This window comes from Coturnix japonica, unplaced genomic scaffold, assembly GCF_054131305.1.
Source record: "Coturnix japonica strain WE unplaced genomic scaffold, WE-NBRP24 Scf050, whole genome shotgun sequence".
NCBI lineage: Eukaryota > Metazoa > Chordata > Aves > Galliformes > Phasianidae > Coturnix > Coturnix japonica.
This window is the reverse complement of record NW_028188953.1, coordinates 729026-747422: the sequence shown is the minus strand read 5'-3', so window position 1 is coordinate 747422 and position 18397 is coordinate 729026. Positions and strand designations below refer to the sequence as shown.

The 18397-nt window shown below is 57.5% G+C and overlaps 3 protein-coding genes across 6 annotated transcripts in view; 2 read left to right on the top strand and 1 right to left on the bottom strand.

Annotated features, from left to right (window-relative positions):
• Positions 1–18397, top strand: part of LOC146752165 (uncharacterized) — a 187561-nt gene that overhangs the window by 149102 nt on the left and 20062 nt on the right. The gene's annotated exons all lie outside the window — the stretch shown is intronic.
• LOC146752167 (AP-5 complex subunit beta-1-like) lies at positions 1295–17127 on the top strand. Of its 4 annotated transcripts, none has more exons than XM_085532738.1 (4): positions 1295–1453; positions 1690–2098; positions 2528–7028; positions 11071–17127. In XM_085532738.1, exons 1-3 carry the CDS (start codon positions 1343–1345, stop codon positions 4795–4797), a joined length of 2790 nt encoding a protein of 929 aa, XP_085388864.1. In that variant the 5' UTR covers positions 1295–1342; the 3' UTR covers positions 4798–7028; positions 11071–17127. The 4 variants fall into 4 exon arrangements, with proteins under 4 accessions (XP_085388864.1, XP_085388865.1, XP_085388863.1 ...); XM_085532739.1 differs by having other exon boundaries at positions 1298–1453; positions 2528–2587; XM_085532737.1 differs by having other exon boundaries at positions 1309–2098; positions 2561–7028.
• LOC146752168 (uncharacterized) lies at positions 7020–8073 on the bottom strand. Its single transcript, XM_085533006.1, has 3 exons — positions 7836–8073; positions 7589–7635; positions 7020–7435 (listed from the first exon to the last, which is right to left on the bottom strand). The coding sequence occupies exons 1-3, from the start codon at positions 7896–7898 to the stop codon at positions 7234–7236; spliced, it is 312 nt and encodes a 103-aa protein (XP_085389132.1). The 5' UTR covers positions 7899–8073; the 3' UTR covers positions 7020–7233.

Sequence of the window (18397 nt, the reverse complement as noted above, 5' to 3'; positions counted from 1 at the left end):
AGTAAAACTCGACCCACACAAGTGATGTTGTATCAGACTTCTGTCTCAGGCAGCAGTCTATTCTAAGGGGACTACATCTCCCGCTCTCCCCCCGTCCACCCAGCTAGTGACATCTTCATAAAAGGCCACCAGGTTGGTCGAGCACGACCTCCCCTTGGTGAACCCATGCTGGGTACTCCTGAAAACCTCCTTATCTCCCAGGTGTCTGGAGATGGCATCCAGCACAAGCTGTTCCATCACCTTCCCTGGGACAGAGGTGAGGCTGACTTGCCTATAATTACCCAGGTCTTCCTTCTTGCCCTTTTTGAAGACCGGACTGACACTGGCCATCCTCCACTCTTTAGGCACTTCCCCAGTTCTCCAGGACCTCTGATAGATTACAGAGAGCGGCTCAGCAACGACCTCCGCCACCTCTCTCAGCATCCACGGATGCACCCCATCAGGTCCCATGGATTTACAGACCTTAATGTTTCCTAGGCACTCACGGACCACCTCTTCCCTGACTAAAGGGAAATCTCCCATTCCCCAGTCTCTCTCATCAACCTCCAGTGACTTGCGGAATCAAATTCTATAACCCAGAGATGGGTTATAAAGCAGGTCTGTTTATTCCAGCGCCGGGTGCAAGGGGGATAGCTCCTCCAAACTTGCACACTGACTTGTAAAATCATGACACAGTTATTCTGATACATAGTCAATAGTTCTCGGAATTCTGATCCACATCCAATAGCTCTTTAGCATGCAGACCCCCTCTTGTCTTCATCATGCAGACCTCTCTTGTTCTTATCAGGGGGATGCAACTCCTCTTCTGGTATTTACATTATCTATTCTCCTCCTTGCCCGATGTTGTCCATGAGGTCTCATTCCTTATCTGCATCCTCCCTGCTCTCTCAGGCCCCTTGTTTCTTTTACTTGTTACCTTTAATTTTCTATTACTTCTTTCTATAAGCTACCTTTAAGTTCCCTTTACTTGTTTCTATAAACTACCTTTAACTATCCCCCTTTTAGCCCCCCTTTATTCCGAATTCCAGCAGAGCATCTGTTTCCTGCTTCACTGTTCAACAGGGGCTACAGGGGGCTCCGAGGGGATACGGGGGCTCTATAGGAGCCTACAGAGGGAGCTGTATAGGTTCCATAGGAGCTCTGCGGGCTCTATGGGGCTGTAGAGACTCTATGAGGGACACGGGGAATCTACGGGGGGGCTGAAGGGGGCTCTGTGGGGGCTCTAGGGCGGATATAGGGAGGCTGCGAAGGGCTGTATCGGCCCTATAGGAGCCATAGGGCACCGAGGGGGCGGGGCTATGAAGGGGGCGGGCTAATCACTTCCGGTGCGGCCCGCAGCGCCATGTTGGGGCCTTGGGGGCGGCTGTTGGCGGCCCTCAGCCCACAAACCTCTTCCGCTCCCCCGGCGCTCCGCTCCCTGCACCGTTCCCCCCCCTCCGCCCCACGCCACCAGGTGAGGCCTCTCCGGTTTCCCCCCATTATCCCCAATGGGTCCGTGCCGTAACCCGCTCCCCCGGAGGGAACGCGTGCTCTGCGGAAATGGGTCCCCCTGGGAAACGCGATCCGCTTCACTGGCGTTCCGCCCTCGCTTTGGTTCCTACGGCCCTAAGGGGAGGGGGGGGTGTCCTCAGAGGGGTGGGGACGTGTCAGCTGTGTCTCCACGGAGGGCTGTGTGTCCCCCCCCTACAGGTGGAGCTGCTGCTGCTGCTGCTCGAGTACCCCCGTGAAGCATGCGGGGGTCCCGGGGGGGTCCCGGCGGTATACGAGGCTCTACTGGAGCTGCTGACTCTGCCCCACAACCCTCCGGGTCACCCCCGGGCTCTGCTCCTTCTGGCCACCGTCACCGTCCTATTGGCCACCGGCACGGGGGGGTCCGTGGGTGTCGTTGCCCCCTTTGTGACCCTCCTGCTGCAGGAAGCCGAGGGGGTGAAGCAGGGGGGGGCCCCGGCGGCAGCAGCTGAGTGTCTGCGGGAGCTGCTGAGGGGCCGGGGGCCGGGGGACCCCCCCAGGATGTTGCCTTGTGGGGCTCGGAGGTCCCTGCTGGGTCGCTTGGCTGTAGCCTCTGCCATTCAGCCCCTGGTGCTGCTGCTGGTGGAAGGTGAGAAGCTTTGGGGGGGGGATGAACCTTATGGGCGGGGGGGGGGGGCTCTGCATTGGTAATGGGGAGGGTCTGGGGACTGAATGTGGGTGATGGGACCCCAGGGATCCTCACGTTGGTAATGGAAAGGATCCATGGGAATCCCATTATGGGGTGGGGGGGCGGGAAGGGGATGCAGGGCATCCCGTGGTGGGATTGGGGATGAATCTTATGGGGGGGGGGGGGGGCTCTGCATTGGTAATGGGGAGTGTCTGGGGGCTTAATTTGGGGTGATGGGATCCCAGGGATCATCACCTTGGTACTGGAAGGGATCAAGGGATCCATTGGAATCCCATTATAGGGCTGGGGAGGAGGGGCTGGGGGGGGGTAATCCAGGGGATCTTAGTATGGATGGAGGATCTCACCCCCATCTCTTTTCTTTCTCATCAGATCCTGTTGAATCCTGCCGTGCTGCTGGACCAGATCCTGGAGCATCTCCTATGTCTGCAGGTGGCTCCTTCCACAACCTGCTGCCAGATCCCGGCCCAGCCTCACACTGTGATCCACTGGGTCCCAACAACCCTGGGCAGCCTCGTGTCACCGTGGGGCTGAGCTCATCTGGATCCCAGTGCACCCCTTCCCCTTCTAATGCACCTCCCTGCCATGCAGCCCTTACAGATCCCGGGGGTCCCAGTGTTGTCACATCACTGGATGCTGGGGATCCGCTCCGCATCGCACTGCGGGATCCCAAGGGTCCCCCTGGCAAAGCACTGCTGGATCCCAAGGGTCCCCCTGGCAAAGCACTGCTGGATCCCAAGGGTCCCCCTGGCAAAGCACTGTGGGATCCAGATCACAAGGACCCCCCCCACAGCACCACTTCCAGGGCTCCCAATGATGGAGCATCTCAGGGTCCCAGGGGGGACCCCCATAGCAGACCCTCAGTGGATCCCATCCCCCCCCTTCCACACCACCTCCTTGCCCACTCCTTCCTCCTGACCCCCGCAGCCCAGGCCCAGCTGCTGTGGGTGCTGGGGGGCTCCGAGAAGCCCCCCCCGAGCTCTTCCCCTATTCTAACCCAACTGCTGCCCACTGCGGAGCCGGCGTTGCTCCACGCCGCCCTCTGGGGGTCCCGGGGGGGTCTTTGCCCCATCCCTGCGTCCTTCCAACAGCGCTTGGCTTCCTTAGCCCAGCACCCAGCTCTGCCCCCCTCCCTGCGCCTCTTCTTCCTCCTCTGCCTCGGGACCCCCCCCTCGCCCCCCTTACCCCCCCATTTGGCCGCCAGCCTCTTCCCCACGTTCTCCGACCCCCCCGAGCTTCTCCTGCCCCACTTAGAGCTGGCGGCCGCTGCTTGTTCTGGGGGAGGGGATGAAGGGCAGCGGGGCAGCTGTTGGCTCCGGGCTTTGGTGGTGGGCTTGGCAGCTCGGGGGGGTCCTCCCGGTGTTTTCTGCCGGGCTCTGGTGGCCTTATCTAAACACTTGGGGGGCAGCGGGACCCCACCCGTCGAGTTGGTCGCAGCCGCCACCTCTTTGCTGCTGCGCTGCCCCCATTTCGCCCCCCGGATCTTAGAGGCCGCGGGGGGGGCGGGGGGTTGGGCGGGGGCTCTGGGCGCCGCTTTGAGGCAGGGGGTGCTGGGGGCGCCCCCCCCCCGAAACGAGGGGGGGCTGCGGGGGTACCTGAGAGTATTGGCTCGGGCGCCCGGCCCCCCCCGGCCCAAAGCGTGCAGCCGCTACCTGCGGCGTTTGGCCGCCCGGAGCCGGGGGGGGGACGGAGAGTGGAGGGGGGGGCAGGGGGTGCTGAGCGCTGCCGCCCCCCTGCTGCCCCACGGAGCTCCTCCGTTAAGCCCACACAGCGTCGGGGGGGGGGACATCGACGTCGGCGACCGGGCTGCGCTTCACGCCGCTTTAACGACCGCTTTGGGTCCCCCCAAGTTGGGCACCGTCTTGGCCGCCCCCCCGCTCCGCCTTCCCCCCCATCGGATAACCACGGAAGGGGGGGGGTCGGCTCTCAGCCTCCGCTCTGTCCCCCCTCCTTTCCGCCTCCATCGCCTCCCCGACCCCCCCCCGCCGCTCCCCCCGCCTTTCGGTGCCCCCCGGGATCCCCGCGGTTACGGGAGGGCTTTGGCACGATGGGGAGCCCCGGGGGGGGGGTTACGGCTTTGCCTCCGTTTGGAGCCCGACGACGCGACCCCCCCTCATCGCCTCCACGTCCTGGCGCTGCTGCTGCAGGTGGGGGGGGGGGCTCAGGGCCGCTCGGTGCGGTTGGGGTCGGGGGGAGCAGAATTAAGGCTCACCCTGCGCCCCTCCCGCTCCCTCCCCCCCCTCCTCCCGGTCAATGCCGTATTCAGCTCCTCGGGGGGGAAGGGGGGGGTCTCCGTCTCCTCTTTGCCCCCCCTTCCTTTACCCGTAGCGGCTCAATTGCGACCGTTGGCCGTCCCCCCCCCTTGGGACGCCTCCAGGCGACGCCGCATGTTCGACGCCATGTGGGAAACGCTGGGGGGGGGACCCGAAAGCCGCTTGGTGTGGGAAGGGGTTCGATCCCCCGCCGCCATCACCCCCTTCGTGTTGGATGAAGGGGACGGAGATGGGGGGTGGGTGGCGGCCGCCTCGTTGCCCCCCCGCGGTCTGGCCCTAATTTGGGGCAGGGAGGGGAGAGTGGACGTGCGGTGTCAGCGCTGGGGGGCTCTGGTGCCTTTGGGTCGCCTATTGAGGGGGGAGGCTTGAGGGCAGCACACGGACTGGTTCCGGAACGTATCTATGGGGCTGGGTCGGTTCTGGGTTGGGGGGGAAAAAGGTGGGGTGTTTCTCAGGAGGTTTTCTCTGTAAATGGGAACGATGCAGATTGGAGTGTTGAGTTTTGTGTTCCGTAAGGATTCGGATGCGCGGTTCCGGTCCGGTTCTGCTGACCCGACTTCGTTTCGTTGTGGTCAAGAGAGCGGAGAGCTCTCTGCTGCCACCGCGTGGCCAAAGAGCGGAACTGCACCCCGGTGTCACCCCAAACTGACCCCCCATCGCCACCCCAGCGATGTCGCCCCCTAAGGGATACCCCAACATAACCCCAACATAACCCCAACTTGACCCCCCAGCGCCGCCCCCCAGCAACAAAAGCATCCCTCCCTCCCTGATAGCAACCCCCAGTGATACCCCAATGTCACTCCTAACATCGCTCCCCAACATTACTCCAGCGTTATCCCAACAGCATCACACCAGTGTCACCCCAATGTCACCCCAACACCATCACCCCAGCGTCACCCCAACACAGCCGCAATGTTACCACTTCACCCCAACATAGCCCCAGTACCACCCCAATGTCACCCCAATGTCATCCCGTCACCCCAACATAGCCACAATACCACCCCAATACCACCCCAATGTCATCCCAACGTCATCCCTACGTCTCCCCAATGTCACCCCAACAGCATCACTCCCAACATCACCCCAGTGTCCTCCCAATGACCGACCCCCAGCTCACCACAGCCTCCCTTTTGGGGTTATAGGGAGCAATAAGACCCTCACTACCCCATAGCAGATCAATCCATGCCCCCACTTGCTGTTATCTGATGGCTGTTTGCTGGCTGGCTCTTGCTCCATTCAACCACCACTGTCTGGGCCCATCCTCCAGTCAGTTCCTCACCCAGCTCAGAGTGCACCAATGCATGCCAATGACCCCAAATGACCCGAAATCCCCCCAAATGACCGTCAAATGATCCTGTAAGTGCCCCCAAATGGGCTGCAGCTTCCACAGGAGAAACCCATGGCGGATGGTGTGGAAGTTTTGCTGATGTCAATGCAGACCAACGGACACCAACAGCCTCAGCTGTCACCTCCCCCAGCACTCATGGATGGATCCCATCCAGCCCCATGGACTCGTGGTGCTGCAGGTGGAACAGCAGGACTCTGTTTCCTCTTGAATCGTGGGGGTTTGCTCTGCTCCCCATCCCAGACAGCCAAGTCAGAGAGCAGAGAACCCATCAAGAGCCTTTTTGTCCCCCTTTTTCCCTTCACATCCCTTACCCACTGCAGCCTTGGCTTCCCTGAAGCTGCTCTCCCCATACACTGCTGGAAGGGGCCTTAAAGCCACAACTACCAGCCCTGGGGCTCAGGGTTTGGTGACAGGGATGCACCACTGGGCATTGGGGTGCATCTAAAAGGGCTTCAATCTTTGGTCCTTGGGTTCAGGCCTTTGAACGGGGTTCACCCTTTTATTCCTTGGGGTTATCATAGTATCATAGTATCATAGTCTCGTGCGGGTTGGAAGGGACCTTAGAGATCATCGAGTCCAACCCCCCGGGATTCGAGCCTCCTATGCAGCAGAGCGGCACTTCTACCACTTGCGCCACAGGGGGGATTATACACTTTGCTGACCCATTTGGCATCAGGGTTCTGCTTTTAGTTGCCATTTCTTCCCCGTTTTCCATCTCTATCCCCCTCCAGGGCTCCATAGCAGAGACACTTTGCTGCAGCCTTCATCTATAAACTTCATCTGTAAACTTCATGTATGAACTTCATATGAAAGCAGAAGAGAAGCATGCAGACCAAGCAGCATCTGAGTGCAGAATGGATGCTGCCCATCCCATCTCTCTTCCTATCTACGTCTGCTCTCCCTCTGTGCTTTTCAAGGGGGGAATCTTCCCCCATCTCCAAAGCAAAGGGTCCCAACCTCCAAATTGAGGGGAATAATGATATGGATTTTATTGAGGGATTTCTTAACAACTAACAACAACCAATTGGGGGTAACATTGGCTAATGGGTTAATATGGGCTAATTACAATTAGAGGCCGTTCTTATAGGCCATGGCTGCTCTGATGAGCCATAGAATGAAAGAAGACCAAGAGTAGAGACAGAAGACAGGGAAGGAGGGACAGAGAGGCAGCAAAGCAAGGCGGTTCAGCGCTGGTAGATCCATCCACGTCCTGCTGTCGGGTGCGGATCTTCAGTCTGATGGGCCATCAGAGGTTTGTTGTTTGACAGCGACTCCCGATGACAGTCCAGACTGATTTCCAGCAAGTCCAACGTGGTGGCACTCAGCCGCCTGCCAGCACTGCCCCACTGCTGTGCCTGGGGGCAGGAGCACAGGAGAGGCCCCTTCCGTGGGGACAGAGCCCTGTCCCCTATCCCAGCACGCAGCCCCGAGCTGGGAGGGGTTACTGAGCTGGGTGGTCAGATGGGCAGCAGCCCATCACAGCCCACACGCAGGGTCCTGCTCGCAAAGTACGCCACGGAAGCGTACATTGGCTGGGGCAGCACCCGCAGCAGGAGCCGATAGAGCAGCTCCTGGTCATAGTGCTGGGCGTAAAATAGGGCAGAGCCCAGCACAGCAATGAGCAGCAGCTGGAGGCAGACGAAGATGAGGCAGATGGTCCTGTGGGGTGAAAGAGGGTCGGGAATGAGGTGTCCCTGCCCCATGGCAGCACAGCCCCATATGGTGCCAAAGGGGCTGCAGAGGGGTCCAGGCCATCAGCACATTGATGGGAACCCGGCTGCTGTTGGCAAAGAGCAATGAGGGGATACTCACTGCATCCAGAAGGAGAAGCCACGTCTCCTCGCCCGCTCCTTCTTCTCCTGTAGGTGAAGATGAAGCAGAGATGGAGGTCAGGGTCTGCTGCACAGCAGGGGGATCATGCAGGACTCGGGAGCCCAGCAGCACAACAGTGCTGGAAGGAGCCCTGTCCTCAAGGAGACCCCATTGGATGGGGAGACCAGTGTTGGATGGGGAGACCCCTGTTGGATGGGGTGAGGGTGCTGTGTGTTCTGCCCCTTACCAGCTGTGCCTCCACCAGCTCCGGCAGCACAGCCCCAGGCTCACGCTCCACCTCCAGCTCCATGTGATGCTGCTGCCTGTGTTGAACAAGGCTTGGTTGGAGTCTATCACCACGGGGGGCTCCCCAGCACTGTGTGCCCACCCCCCAGGGCTGGGCTGGGGCTGCTCTGCCACACCGTGCAGTAACCAGAGCCCTATCTCCAGCAGCACTGCAGTCCCATTGCTGCCCCAGGTGTGTCAGAGACCCCGTGTCTCCCACCTTGCCCCCTCTGCCCCCCATTACCCCCCATCCCCTTGTGGGGCACTTGTGCACTTGTGGGGCACGAGGTGGCACTTCTCGGGCAAGAGTTGGTATTATGGGGCAAGAGGTGGCACTTGTAGGGCAGGAGGTGGCACTTGTGGGTCAGGAGGTGGCACTTGTAGGGCAGGAGGTGGCACTTGTGGGGCAGGAGGTCGAAGTTGTGGTATAGGAGGTGGCACTTGTGGGGCAGGATGTGGCAGTTCTGGGGCAGGTGGTGGCAGCTGTTGGGCGGTAGGTGGAAGTTGTGGGTCACGAGGTGGCACTTATGGGGCAGGATGTGGCACTTGTTGGAAAGGAGGTGGAACTTGTGGGGCAGGAGAATGAAGTTGTGGGCAGGAGGTGGAAATTGTGGGGCAGGAAGTGGCAGTTGTGGGGCAGGAGGTGGCACTTCTGGAGCAGGAAGTGGCACTTGTGGGGCATCAGGTGGCACTTGTGGGGCAGGATGTGGCACTTGTGGGGCTGGAGGTGGCACTTGTGGGGCAGAAGGTGGCACTTGTTGGGCAGGATGTGGCACTTGTGGGGTTGGAGGTAGCACTTGTGGGGCAGGAGGTGGCACTTGTGGGGCTGGACATCGCACTAGTAGGGCGGAAGGTGGAATTTCTGGGGCAGGAGTTGACACTTGTGGGGCGGGAAATGGCACTTGTGGGGCAGGAGGTGGATGATGTGGTGCCGGAGGTGGCACTTTAGGGGCAGGGGGTGGCACTTGTAGGGTGGGAGGTGGCACTTGTGGGGCATCAGGTGGCACTTGTGTGGCAGCAGATGGCACTTGTGGGGCGGGAGGTTGCACTTGTGGGGAAGCAGTTTGCAACTGTAGGGCAGGAGGTAACACTTGTGAGGCAGGATGTAGCACTTGTGGGGCTTGAGGTGGCACTTATGGGGCAGGAGGTGGGTGTTGTGGGGCAGGAGGTGGCACATGTGGGGCAGAAGGTGGCACTTGTGGGGCAGGAGGTGGGTGATGTGGGGCAGGAGGTGGCACTTGTGAGGCAGAGGGTGGCACTTGTGGGGCAGGAAGTGGCACTTGTGGGGCAGGAGTTGGGTGATTTGGGGGGTAGGTGGCACTTGTGGGGCAGGAGGTGGCACTTGTGGGGCAGAAGGTGGATGATGTGGGGGGGTAGGGGGCAATTGTGGGGCGGGAGGTGGAAGTTGTGGTGCAGGAGGTGGCAGTTGAAGGGCAGGAGGTGGAACTTGTGGGGCGGGAGGTGGAAGTTGTGGGGCAGGATGTGGCATTTGTTGGGTGGGAAGTGGCACTTGTGGGGTGGGAGGTCGAAGTTGTGGGGCAGAAGGTGGCACATGTGGGGCAGGAGGTGGCACTTGTGGGGCAGGAGGTGGTAATTCTTGGGCAGGAGTTGGCAGCTGTTGGGCGGGAGGTGGAAGTTGTGGGGCACGAGGTGGCACTTGTGGGGCAGGAGTTCGTACTTATCAGGAGGGAGTTGGAAGTTGTGGGGCAGGTGGTGGCACTTGTGGGGCAGGAGGTGGCACCCATGGGGCAGGTGGTGGCACTTGTGGGGCAGGAAGTGGCACTTGTTGGGCAGGATGTTGCACTTGTGGGGCATGAGATGGCTGTTGTGGGGCAGGAGGTGGCACATGTGGGTAGGAGTGGGCACTTGTGGGGCAGGAGGTGACACTTGTGGTGCGAGAGGTTGAACTTGCGGGGCAGGAAGTGGCACTTGTCAGGCAGAATTCAGGAGAATTCTGACCCGAGTAGAGATTTAATACAGCTTTGGGCTCTGCTTTGTTTTACCTTTCATTACTTAGAATGTGTCCTTAACGACTGAGAGATTTTTTACAATAGTTTTGTCTTTCCTTTTTAGTAGCATATTTTGCTACTGATGTACTGGGAAGTTCATTAGTAGCTGCAATGCTGCCGCAACGTTCCTCCCTGCAGGGATTGATGGCCATGGGTGGAATCCTCTTGAGCTCCCCTTGTCCAGGCTGAGCAGTCACTTCTCTCAGGCTGTTGTCATAGAAGAGGTGTTCCGTCCCTTCACCATCATGGTAGCCCTCCATTGGACTCTTTTTAGTGTGTCCAGCTGTCTCTTGTACTGGGAGCCCAGACCCGGACACTGTTCTCCAGGTGCAGCCTCACCAGTGCCGAGTAGAGCAAAAGGAATGGTGCTGAGTAATGGTCCTTACCTGCTCCAAGAGAAGGAGCTAGGGCTGTGATGGGAGCACACTGCTTTATGGCTGACACGGAGATCTGCTAGGAAGAAGGCCTGGTGGGACTGAACACAGATGCAAGGTGGTCCAGCTTTTGTTTCACTGCAGACTCTGTGGGCAGCTGCATGGAGTTATGTACTCGATGTAGTTGTGCCCCTGTGGCTTCTTTCTGATGTGCCTGGGAAGTCCCCTTAGAATAGACTGCTGCCTGAGACAGAAGTCTGATGCAACATCACTTGTGTGGGTGGAGTTTTACTATCTCCGTGTTCACGTCTATTATGTGCTTTGTTTTGTTTCAGTTCAACTCTCTGTGTGCATGGGCGCAAGTCTGCCTTTGCTAAATCCTTTTCTTGTGGCCTTAGGCAACAATCAAGGGGATCTCGAGCTTCAGCGCTGAGCAAGAAGCACAGCACTCAGGAAGGCCATGAAGGGCTCTGGTAAGTTGATCTCCCTCCACAGGTCAACTTTATTTCTTGTTTTTTTCCCCAGCACTGGGAATGGCTGCTCTGGTGGTTCGTTCCAGGGAAGCGCAGCTGCTTGCATTGCTCTGCTGCACAGCTGCCCTAAAAATAGTTGGGAAGTGGAAAGACAACTGCCTTTCCTATGTCCTGAAATACAGCTCCTCTGGTGGAGTGTGTCCTGGCAGCTTTGTGTGCATGGATGTAGTCCTGGGGCTGTTGAGAACTGGCTGTGCAGGGGACTGGAGGCGGCACAAGACCAGAGGGCACTTCTGATTCTTGTGCAAGCAGCCTGACTGGCTTCCATTTGTTTCTTGCAGGCACGGATGAAGAGATCATCATTGACATCTTGACCAAACTAAATGCTTCCCAACGTCAGCAAGTTCCGATCACCTAAAAGGTCTACAGAGATGTGTGAAGGCGGTTGTGTCACTGGGGTGAAAAGTGAAAAAGGACCCAATCTCCGTGAGAGAAAGGTCGGCGGAGAATTTCCTTGACCAAGGTTGTTTTGTTCTTGTTCAGTTCAGAGCAGTTGTTGATGCAAGGAGGGCTAGAGCCTAAAGAGAAGTGGGGAACAGCTCAGTTCTGTCTGTCCTGGAAGGCTGCACCTTCTGCCACCTCCTTCCTCCTCTCTTGGCTTTCTAGGGTTTGATTGGTGACTTGACGTTGCTGAGTGGGAATTTTGAGAGGGTGATGGTGGGGATGATGACTCCCACCGCCATGTCTGATGTGCACAAAGTGAGGAGGGCTGTGAAGGTTTGCAAATCTTCCTTTTGTAATTGCTGAAGTTCTGGCCAAGTGAGCCAAGGCGAGGGGAGAAGGGGTTGAATCTTCTTGTGGGTGCAGCTCTGTGCTCAGCGGTGAGGAGCTCCAGGCTGGCTTTTTCTCACCCGATGTGTCTCATGGCCTGCTCCTCAAACCCATCTTGTGCAGGGAGGGGATTCTGACTCTGGGTGTGCATGAATGCCATGGGCTCTTTTCTCAATGTCCCAGTAAAGTGGGTTGCTGCTCGTTTCAGAAGGAAGCCCAAAGCACATTTGAGATGCGTCACTGTGTTTGTGAGCTAGTATTCCCTTTGAAGGACTCCAATAGCCATCTCCAGCAGCTGTTTCTGAGTGGGGAATTCTCAAGGGTTGCTTCCAGTAGATGCTGTGCTGAGCTGTGTCTTCTGTCCTTGAACCTTTGCAGGGTAACAGAGATGAGGGAATGTATGTGGATGATGCCCTTGCTCAGCAGGATGCTGTGGTGTGTAGGAACGTGCTTCCTTGCAAGAGCAATGTGTTCTTGTGCATGTGATGTGTGGTGAAGAGAAGCCAACCTGTGAAATGGGAATAAATGGGTTCTGCTCTTGTTTGCGAGTCTCTAATGAGACGTCTGTAGGCAGGCAAGTTACTTGGCAGGGGCAATGACATTTCAGCTGTGAGTTGCCATGCCTGGATGGTGCTTGTTGGAAAATATCCATGATCTGGACACGTACAGGCCAGCAGTTCTCTACCACCAATGAATTAAAGACCTTGTGTATACCCAGGCTTCTCCACAAGCCTTACTTTGCCATCCATAATGTCTATAAGTGCCTGTACGAAGCGGGGGAGAGAATAGATGAGGTACAATTTATGTCCGTCCTCTGTACATGGAACAGGCATCACCTGCTCAGAGGTAGGACCCCTCCACAGCGTCCTGGGTTTTTCTTCCCTTCCTTATTTGTGTGTGATGCTTTTATAGGAGCTTCATAGGTGTTGAGTAAGTGCAAGCTCTTCTGGGTCAGCAGGTGTCTTAGTGAGAGCCCCATTGCATCCATTCCCTTTGGTCTGTTTCATTCCCTTCTGAGACTGGAAGGGACTTCAGAAACCTAAGTACAATTTGCTGCTGCTCTAGCGTGGAAAGCAGAGGTCGTGGAGTGTGACCACCATTGGGGCAGGGGGAGAGGAGCTGAGAAATTCATCTGCCAGCTTGAAGTAGAAGGTCTTGAAAATGGTAACAGCTGTGGTAGGCCAATTAGCAGGACTGTTAGCAATGGAAATGAATTATTTTAGTGGGACGGTCCTGATATATCTGGCAGTGCTGCAGGAACGATAGAATGTTCTTGCAGCATGTGAGGAGCTTGTTCTTGCCAAATGGCTCTTTGGATCTCTCTGACTCTCTACCGTGGACTCTTCCTCCTAGTTTTTGATGTGTACAGGGGCATTTCTATCAAGGACATAACAGACATCATTAAACCTGGGAGGTCTGGGGACCTGGAAGATGCTTTGCTGGTTACGGGTCAGTGCTCTGCTTTTAAACCTTGTCTGCAGAGTAATGAAATGATGAGAGGTGCTGTGTGTCCCCTTGAGTGGCTGTTACAGGTTTCAGGGGGCAGACATTGCTTGTCTTTATGTGCACAAAGCCGGGCTGGGTGGGACTTGGGAGCACCCTGGTGTAGAGGGAGGTGTCCCTGCCTACTGCAGGGGGGTTGGAACCGTGTGATCTTCCAGATCTCTTCCAACCCAAACATTGCTTTCTCTATCTTTGTTGCCGTCCTTTGCTTTTTATTCTCTTTTTGCCTCCGTGTTTCATTATTTTCCCTTCAACCTTTGTTCCAGGAATGTCTTTATGGCCAAGCCAGGTGTTGTCACGGGTACAGGAAATGCTGCTGGCCATCCTGTAAGCTGGCAGATGATCACCAGCAGGTCTTTAAGTCACTCAGCCCCAGGCAACTCACTCACATCTACCTGATGGTGCTGGAAGGGCGGCACTGCCCACGGCCGCCTTCCTTTGCTATTTGCTCCCTTCATTCCTTACTTCAGCACGTGGCAGACCTCAGTAATGCAAATGACTGATAAAGCATCAGCGTTTACTCACTTTGCAGACCCCCATAGGGAGCCAACAATCCCCAAAGAGCTCCTCAGAAACCCCAAAGAGCCCCATAGGGACCTCGTATCACCCCGTATCATCTCATAGAGCCCCAAGCAGACTCCAAAGAGGCCCACAGGGACTCCAGAGAGCCTCTCAGGGACCCCAGTGAGCTTCATAGAGCACAATATTACCCCAAAGAGCCCCTTAGGGACCCATGAAGACCTCTTGTGATCCCATAGAGCCCCACAGAGCCTCGATTGACCCCACAGGGACCCCATATTGCCCCTTAGTAACCCCATAATGATCCATAGGGTTCCCATATCACCCCATAGAGACCCTTAGGGATCCCAAAGAGACCCTTAGAGAACCCATATCAACCCAAAGAGGCCCATTGGGACCCCATATCACCACACAGAGCCACGCTAGGGACCTGATAGAGATCGATAAGGACACCATAGAGACGCATAGGGATCGCAGAGATCCCCAGTGACCACACAGAACCCCTCAGTAATGCAAATGACTGATAAAGCATCAGCGTTTTCCTATGCGCTGATGTTAGAAAGGCTTCAGGGAGCGGCAGCGCATTCCTGTGTGTAGCAGTGAGGAAAAAGGAGTAACAAGAAGGTCTACATAAGGTTTTTAATTAATTTATTAATGACTTACTCCTAACACTAACATCTAATAGTATAACGGGCAAAAGTCCAACTGGAGGAAGGGAAATGGGATCAGAAGGAGACGGGATGTTGGCTACTCTCTTCTCCCCCCCAACGGCCTTCCAGACTGTGCTGTCTTATTCCGCAATGAGGGGGGTTGTGTAGAGGGAATGCCGGATCCCAAAAGTGGAGGCAGGCGCCTGGGACTTGATCAGCGTCACCTGGAAGGGCAGAAAGGAAAGGCAGATCAGCAAGGGCCCTTCTTTGCTGCCCTCGCTCCCTGCAAGGGAGATGTGGGGTAGCCTCAAGGGAGGGGGGAGAGGCGTGAAGGCTGTGCTTGTGAAGCAGAGGGGAAGAGCTGAGCAGCTGCCTTACCTGGCCTACGTTGTAGTCTGCCGGCCCGGGCTTCACTGCTTTGCCCTCTCCATGTTTTGGTCGGGCTGCCATGGTGTATGCGGGCGCCCTTTTCTTGTACACATCCACGGCCACTCTGGGGAGCGCCGCAGGACCTGGAGTCTGCAAGAGAGTCATGGCCACACGGGGCTGGGGTCACGTTCAAGGCTCTCTCTTTCCCTGGAAGGCTGCATTAAGCAAAGCTGCAGCAGGGCTGGAAGCCCCTGTGGCACAGGGAGAGGAGCCTGGTTTTGGATGCTAACATGGAAGAGAAGAGCAGCAGAACTCACCTTGGCAAGGTCCTCGTCAAAGCGACCGCGCTGGCTCCTTCCCCTGATGGAGTAGCAGGGGCTGGCCGATGTGTAGGCTGTGTTGGGCCCCATCAGCCTGGGCAGTGTGTAAGTACCAGGACCTGCAGGAGGAGCAGCAGAGAGTGTGTGCGTGAGGGGATGGAGGAGATGGAAGCAGCAGCGAGGGGCAGCCTGCACAGCCCGCTGGTGGGAGCAGGAGGGACGTGTTGCCCCTCTGAGCAGCAGCCCGTCCCTGGAGGATGCTCAGGCTGAAGGGTCTGCCTTTGCCAGGGTCACGTACCTGGAGGGCGGTCTGTGCGGAGGGGCTCCCGCCGGAAGGCCATGGACTGCACCGGTGGGCACTTGAAGACGTGCCTGTTGGCTGCTTCGGTGCGGTAGTCACCTGGGGCGGAGGAGAAGAGGAAGAAAGCTGTGAAGGGCTGGTCTCCTTCTGCAGCCAGAAAGAGTCCTCTGAAGAGCTGCACAATTGCTGGGGGACACAGGCAGCACACGGGGACACTGCAGCACGTGGGGACACTGCAGCATTGGTACTCACTTGGTCCGGGGGTGACGGTGGTCTTGGTGGTGGGTCGTCCTTGGAGGTGGGCGCCTGGAACCACGTACTTGCCATTCCTGGTGATGGCCGGCTCCACAAAGTAGCAGGGACCTGGCCCGCAGCTCCCTGCCGCAGGCCGTTTGGTCCCTCTAAAGGTGTACGCGGGGGCACGGTTTTTGGTGGGGCTGTGGCCCACGTAACCTAGGAGGAAAAGCAGAAGAGAGCACACCCCTGTGCAGCTGCATGTTTCCAGCTCCTTTGGCCCCTTGGGTCACAAGGAGCAGCACCAGCAGCATTGGTCTTCCTTCTTGCAGCTGTGCCAGAGAGCCAGGAGGCTCTGCCAGAACGGGGCAAGGCTGGGGAGCTGCTCTGCCCCGTGATGTCCCCAATGCGCCTCACGCCCTGGGGATGGTCACTGTACCTGTTGTCCCCGGGATGGAGTATTTGGGCCCGGGGCTGGGGAACTGGGCCGAGATGAGGCCACGTGGGCGATGGGGTCTCCAGGTCCCCACCCAGGCTCCGTCCATGTTGTTAGACATGTTCTCCAAACCTAAAGGCAAGAGCAGAGCAGTTACTGACGGGAGTTCCTGAGCCGGAAGGGCCGGCAGCAATTTCTCCTGCTCACTGCCAGTCCTGCCAGTCTCGTGCTACATGCCCCTCACACACACCAGAGCCAAGCTGGGCTCTGCAGCCTGAAGTGTGCAGGAGCTCTCCCTCAACTCTCTGAGCCTTGGAGGATGAACGCGATGAGGCTGAGCTGGTCTGCTGCTGGGGCTGCTCTCAGGCACAGGGCACGGCGAGCGGCTGCGGGCTGCACAGCTCACAAATGATGCTCCTGGAACCAGTGGCCGGCTGTCCTTGGGGAGGGCCCGGCGATGTCATGGCAGCGCATTGTGACAGCACACAGGCTCTGGATGATTCCATCCGTGCTGTGACATCTCCTGGCTGGCCTGCAGCCCTCCACGCCTTCTCGGCCTTGCACCCCAAGCAGGAAGAAGTCATAGCTCACGCTGCCGACACCTGCAGCTCTTAGTTTGCGCCACGTGCCGCCTTGGGCTCCTGGGGCTTCATCAGCATCACCTGCAAGGGAGAGAATCCCAATGGGGAAATGGACTGAAAGTCCCGTCCAACCCTGGAAAAGTGTGGAAACTGTGCTTTGGAAACCCCAAGGCACTGCCATGAGCAGCCAGCAGCCCTGCTGCATGCCTGGAGGGCACTGCTTGTGTTCCCCAACCCCCCGGCCCCATGCTCAAGTTGTGTCTGTTGACCTCCACTGGCTGTATTTGACAGAGCTGCAGAGCACATTGCAATGGCTGCTCTGGGATCAGGTGGCCTTCTGCAGAAGGATCTCCAGCCCCCATCCTTGGCTCCATTGATGCTGATGTGCTGGATGTAGGGATGTCCCTGGTGGCTGGCTTCTGTCACAGCGGGCACTTCCCGACAGTGACCCCTCAGATCCAGGGGTAGATCACACAGCAGAGCTTAGCCAGGTCCTGCTGGCTGTTCAGATTGGTACTTTCTCTCTTGTTTTGTTTCTTACTGATGGAGTTGTGTGTGTGAATGGGAAGTGCTGTGCAGTCAGGACCGGTCAGTTATGGTCATAGAGGATGCTCAAAGGGAGAGAGGAAATAAAGAGTTAAACTGAAGCCAGCACTTAGCGTCCTGATGTCTGTGTTCTGCAGCAGAGCCTGTGACAGTCACCAGCGTCCTGCAGGGAACTGCAGCAGGAGGCTGTTGCTGGGCACTGGGCCCAGATAGGCCGCCCTGCTCCCTTCTCCTGGGCAAAACCTCTCATCAGCCGTCACCTCTGGTCAGCCATCAAAGAGGAGTGGATCATCAGCGGCCTTGAGGCCTAATTCCTACAGGCCTGTGTGGTGGCCCTGAGGGCCTACGCCTAGTAACCAAGGGGTTAAAGGAGACCTATGGAACAAGAAGCTTTTCAAGAGGCTGAGAGACCATGAATGCCAGTGAGAGAGAGCACTAGACGTGGCCTGCAGGTCAGGAGAGAGGCCTCTAGTCCTCTAGCCATCTCAGCCTTCCTCTGCACCTCCATGCCTCTAAGCCCTCCCATAGGTGTCTAAGTCCATACACCTCTGCACCTTCTTTGGTGCCTGAGTGCCCCTGGGCCACCCTGTGGCTCTCTTGGCCTCTCTGTCTCAAGACCTCTAGTCCAGCTTCAAGGCCTTCAGGCTTCTTGGGCTGTAGGTGTCCAGACCTCGAGGTACAAGTACAACCCCCAGCTCCTCTTGGCCTCTGCTCTTCTAGGCTTTCTCTTGCTTGGCCTCCATGCCTCCCTTTGGCCTCAAGACTACTAAGCTGCAAGGCCTCTTGGCCAGGCTCTGGGCCTCCCTCCAGGCTGTTTTACCTTAAGGCCTCTAAGCATCCTGGGCAATCTCTAAGCCTTTAGGCCTCCCCTTATGCCTCTAGGACAGCTTTCAGGCATCTGTGCCTCCAGGTGTGTTCTCCATTACAGCTCTAAGCCTTCCTTTGTGCCGTCAATGCTCATGGACTCGTGGTCTCTTTTTTGGCCTCCCTCTGTGCATCAGGCCCTCAAAACCTCAGTGCTTCCAGTCCAGCCCTTTAGTACCTCGGCTCCAGGCCTACCCTTAAGCTTCAAGGACTTTAGGCTCTACAGGGCTGTTAAGGCCTCTAAGCCTCCTTTTTTGGCTGTGTCCGATAGAACCACCACTGCCCTTGATGCTCTGTCCCATAACCCCCACAGCTTTGCCCCGTAAGCTATGCACCATACGCTTCTGCTTTGCCTACAAGCTATGACCTCTAAGGTTCCCTCTGGGGCTCTACACACCACGGCCAGCACTTGCCGTTACAGACAAGGGGACAGGGATGGGGCTGTTTCTGCCCTCCTTATCACCTGCCCCTACCTCTGCCTCTTTGTCCCCTCTGTCCTTGGCAAGTGACAAAT

Bases quoted from the DNA above. Each gene is read 5' to 3' on its own strand.
- LOC146752167 (XM_085532736.1), top strand. From the start codon at position 1,540: ATGGGTCCCCCTGGGAAACGCGATCCGCTTCACTGGCGTTCCGCCCTC. The intron at 2,099-2,527 runs GTGAGAAGCTTT...CTTTCTCATCAG, and splicing joins GGTGCTGCTGCTGGTGGAAG to ATCCTGTTGAATCCTGCCGT.
- LOC146752168 (XM_085533006.1), bottom strand. From the start codon at position 7,898: ATGGAGCTGGAGGTGGAGCGTGAGCCTGGGGCTGTGCTGCCGGAGCTG. The intron at 7,636-7,835 runs GTAAGGGGCAGA...CTTCACCTACAG, and splicing joins AGCTGGTGGAGGCACAGCTG to GAGAAGAAGGAGCGGGCGAG. The intron at 7,436-7,588 runs GTGAGTATCCCC...TTCACCCCACAG, and splicing joins GGCTTCTCCTTCTGGATGCA to GACCATCTGCCTCATCTTCG.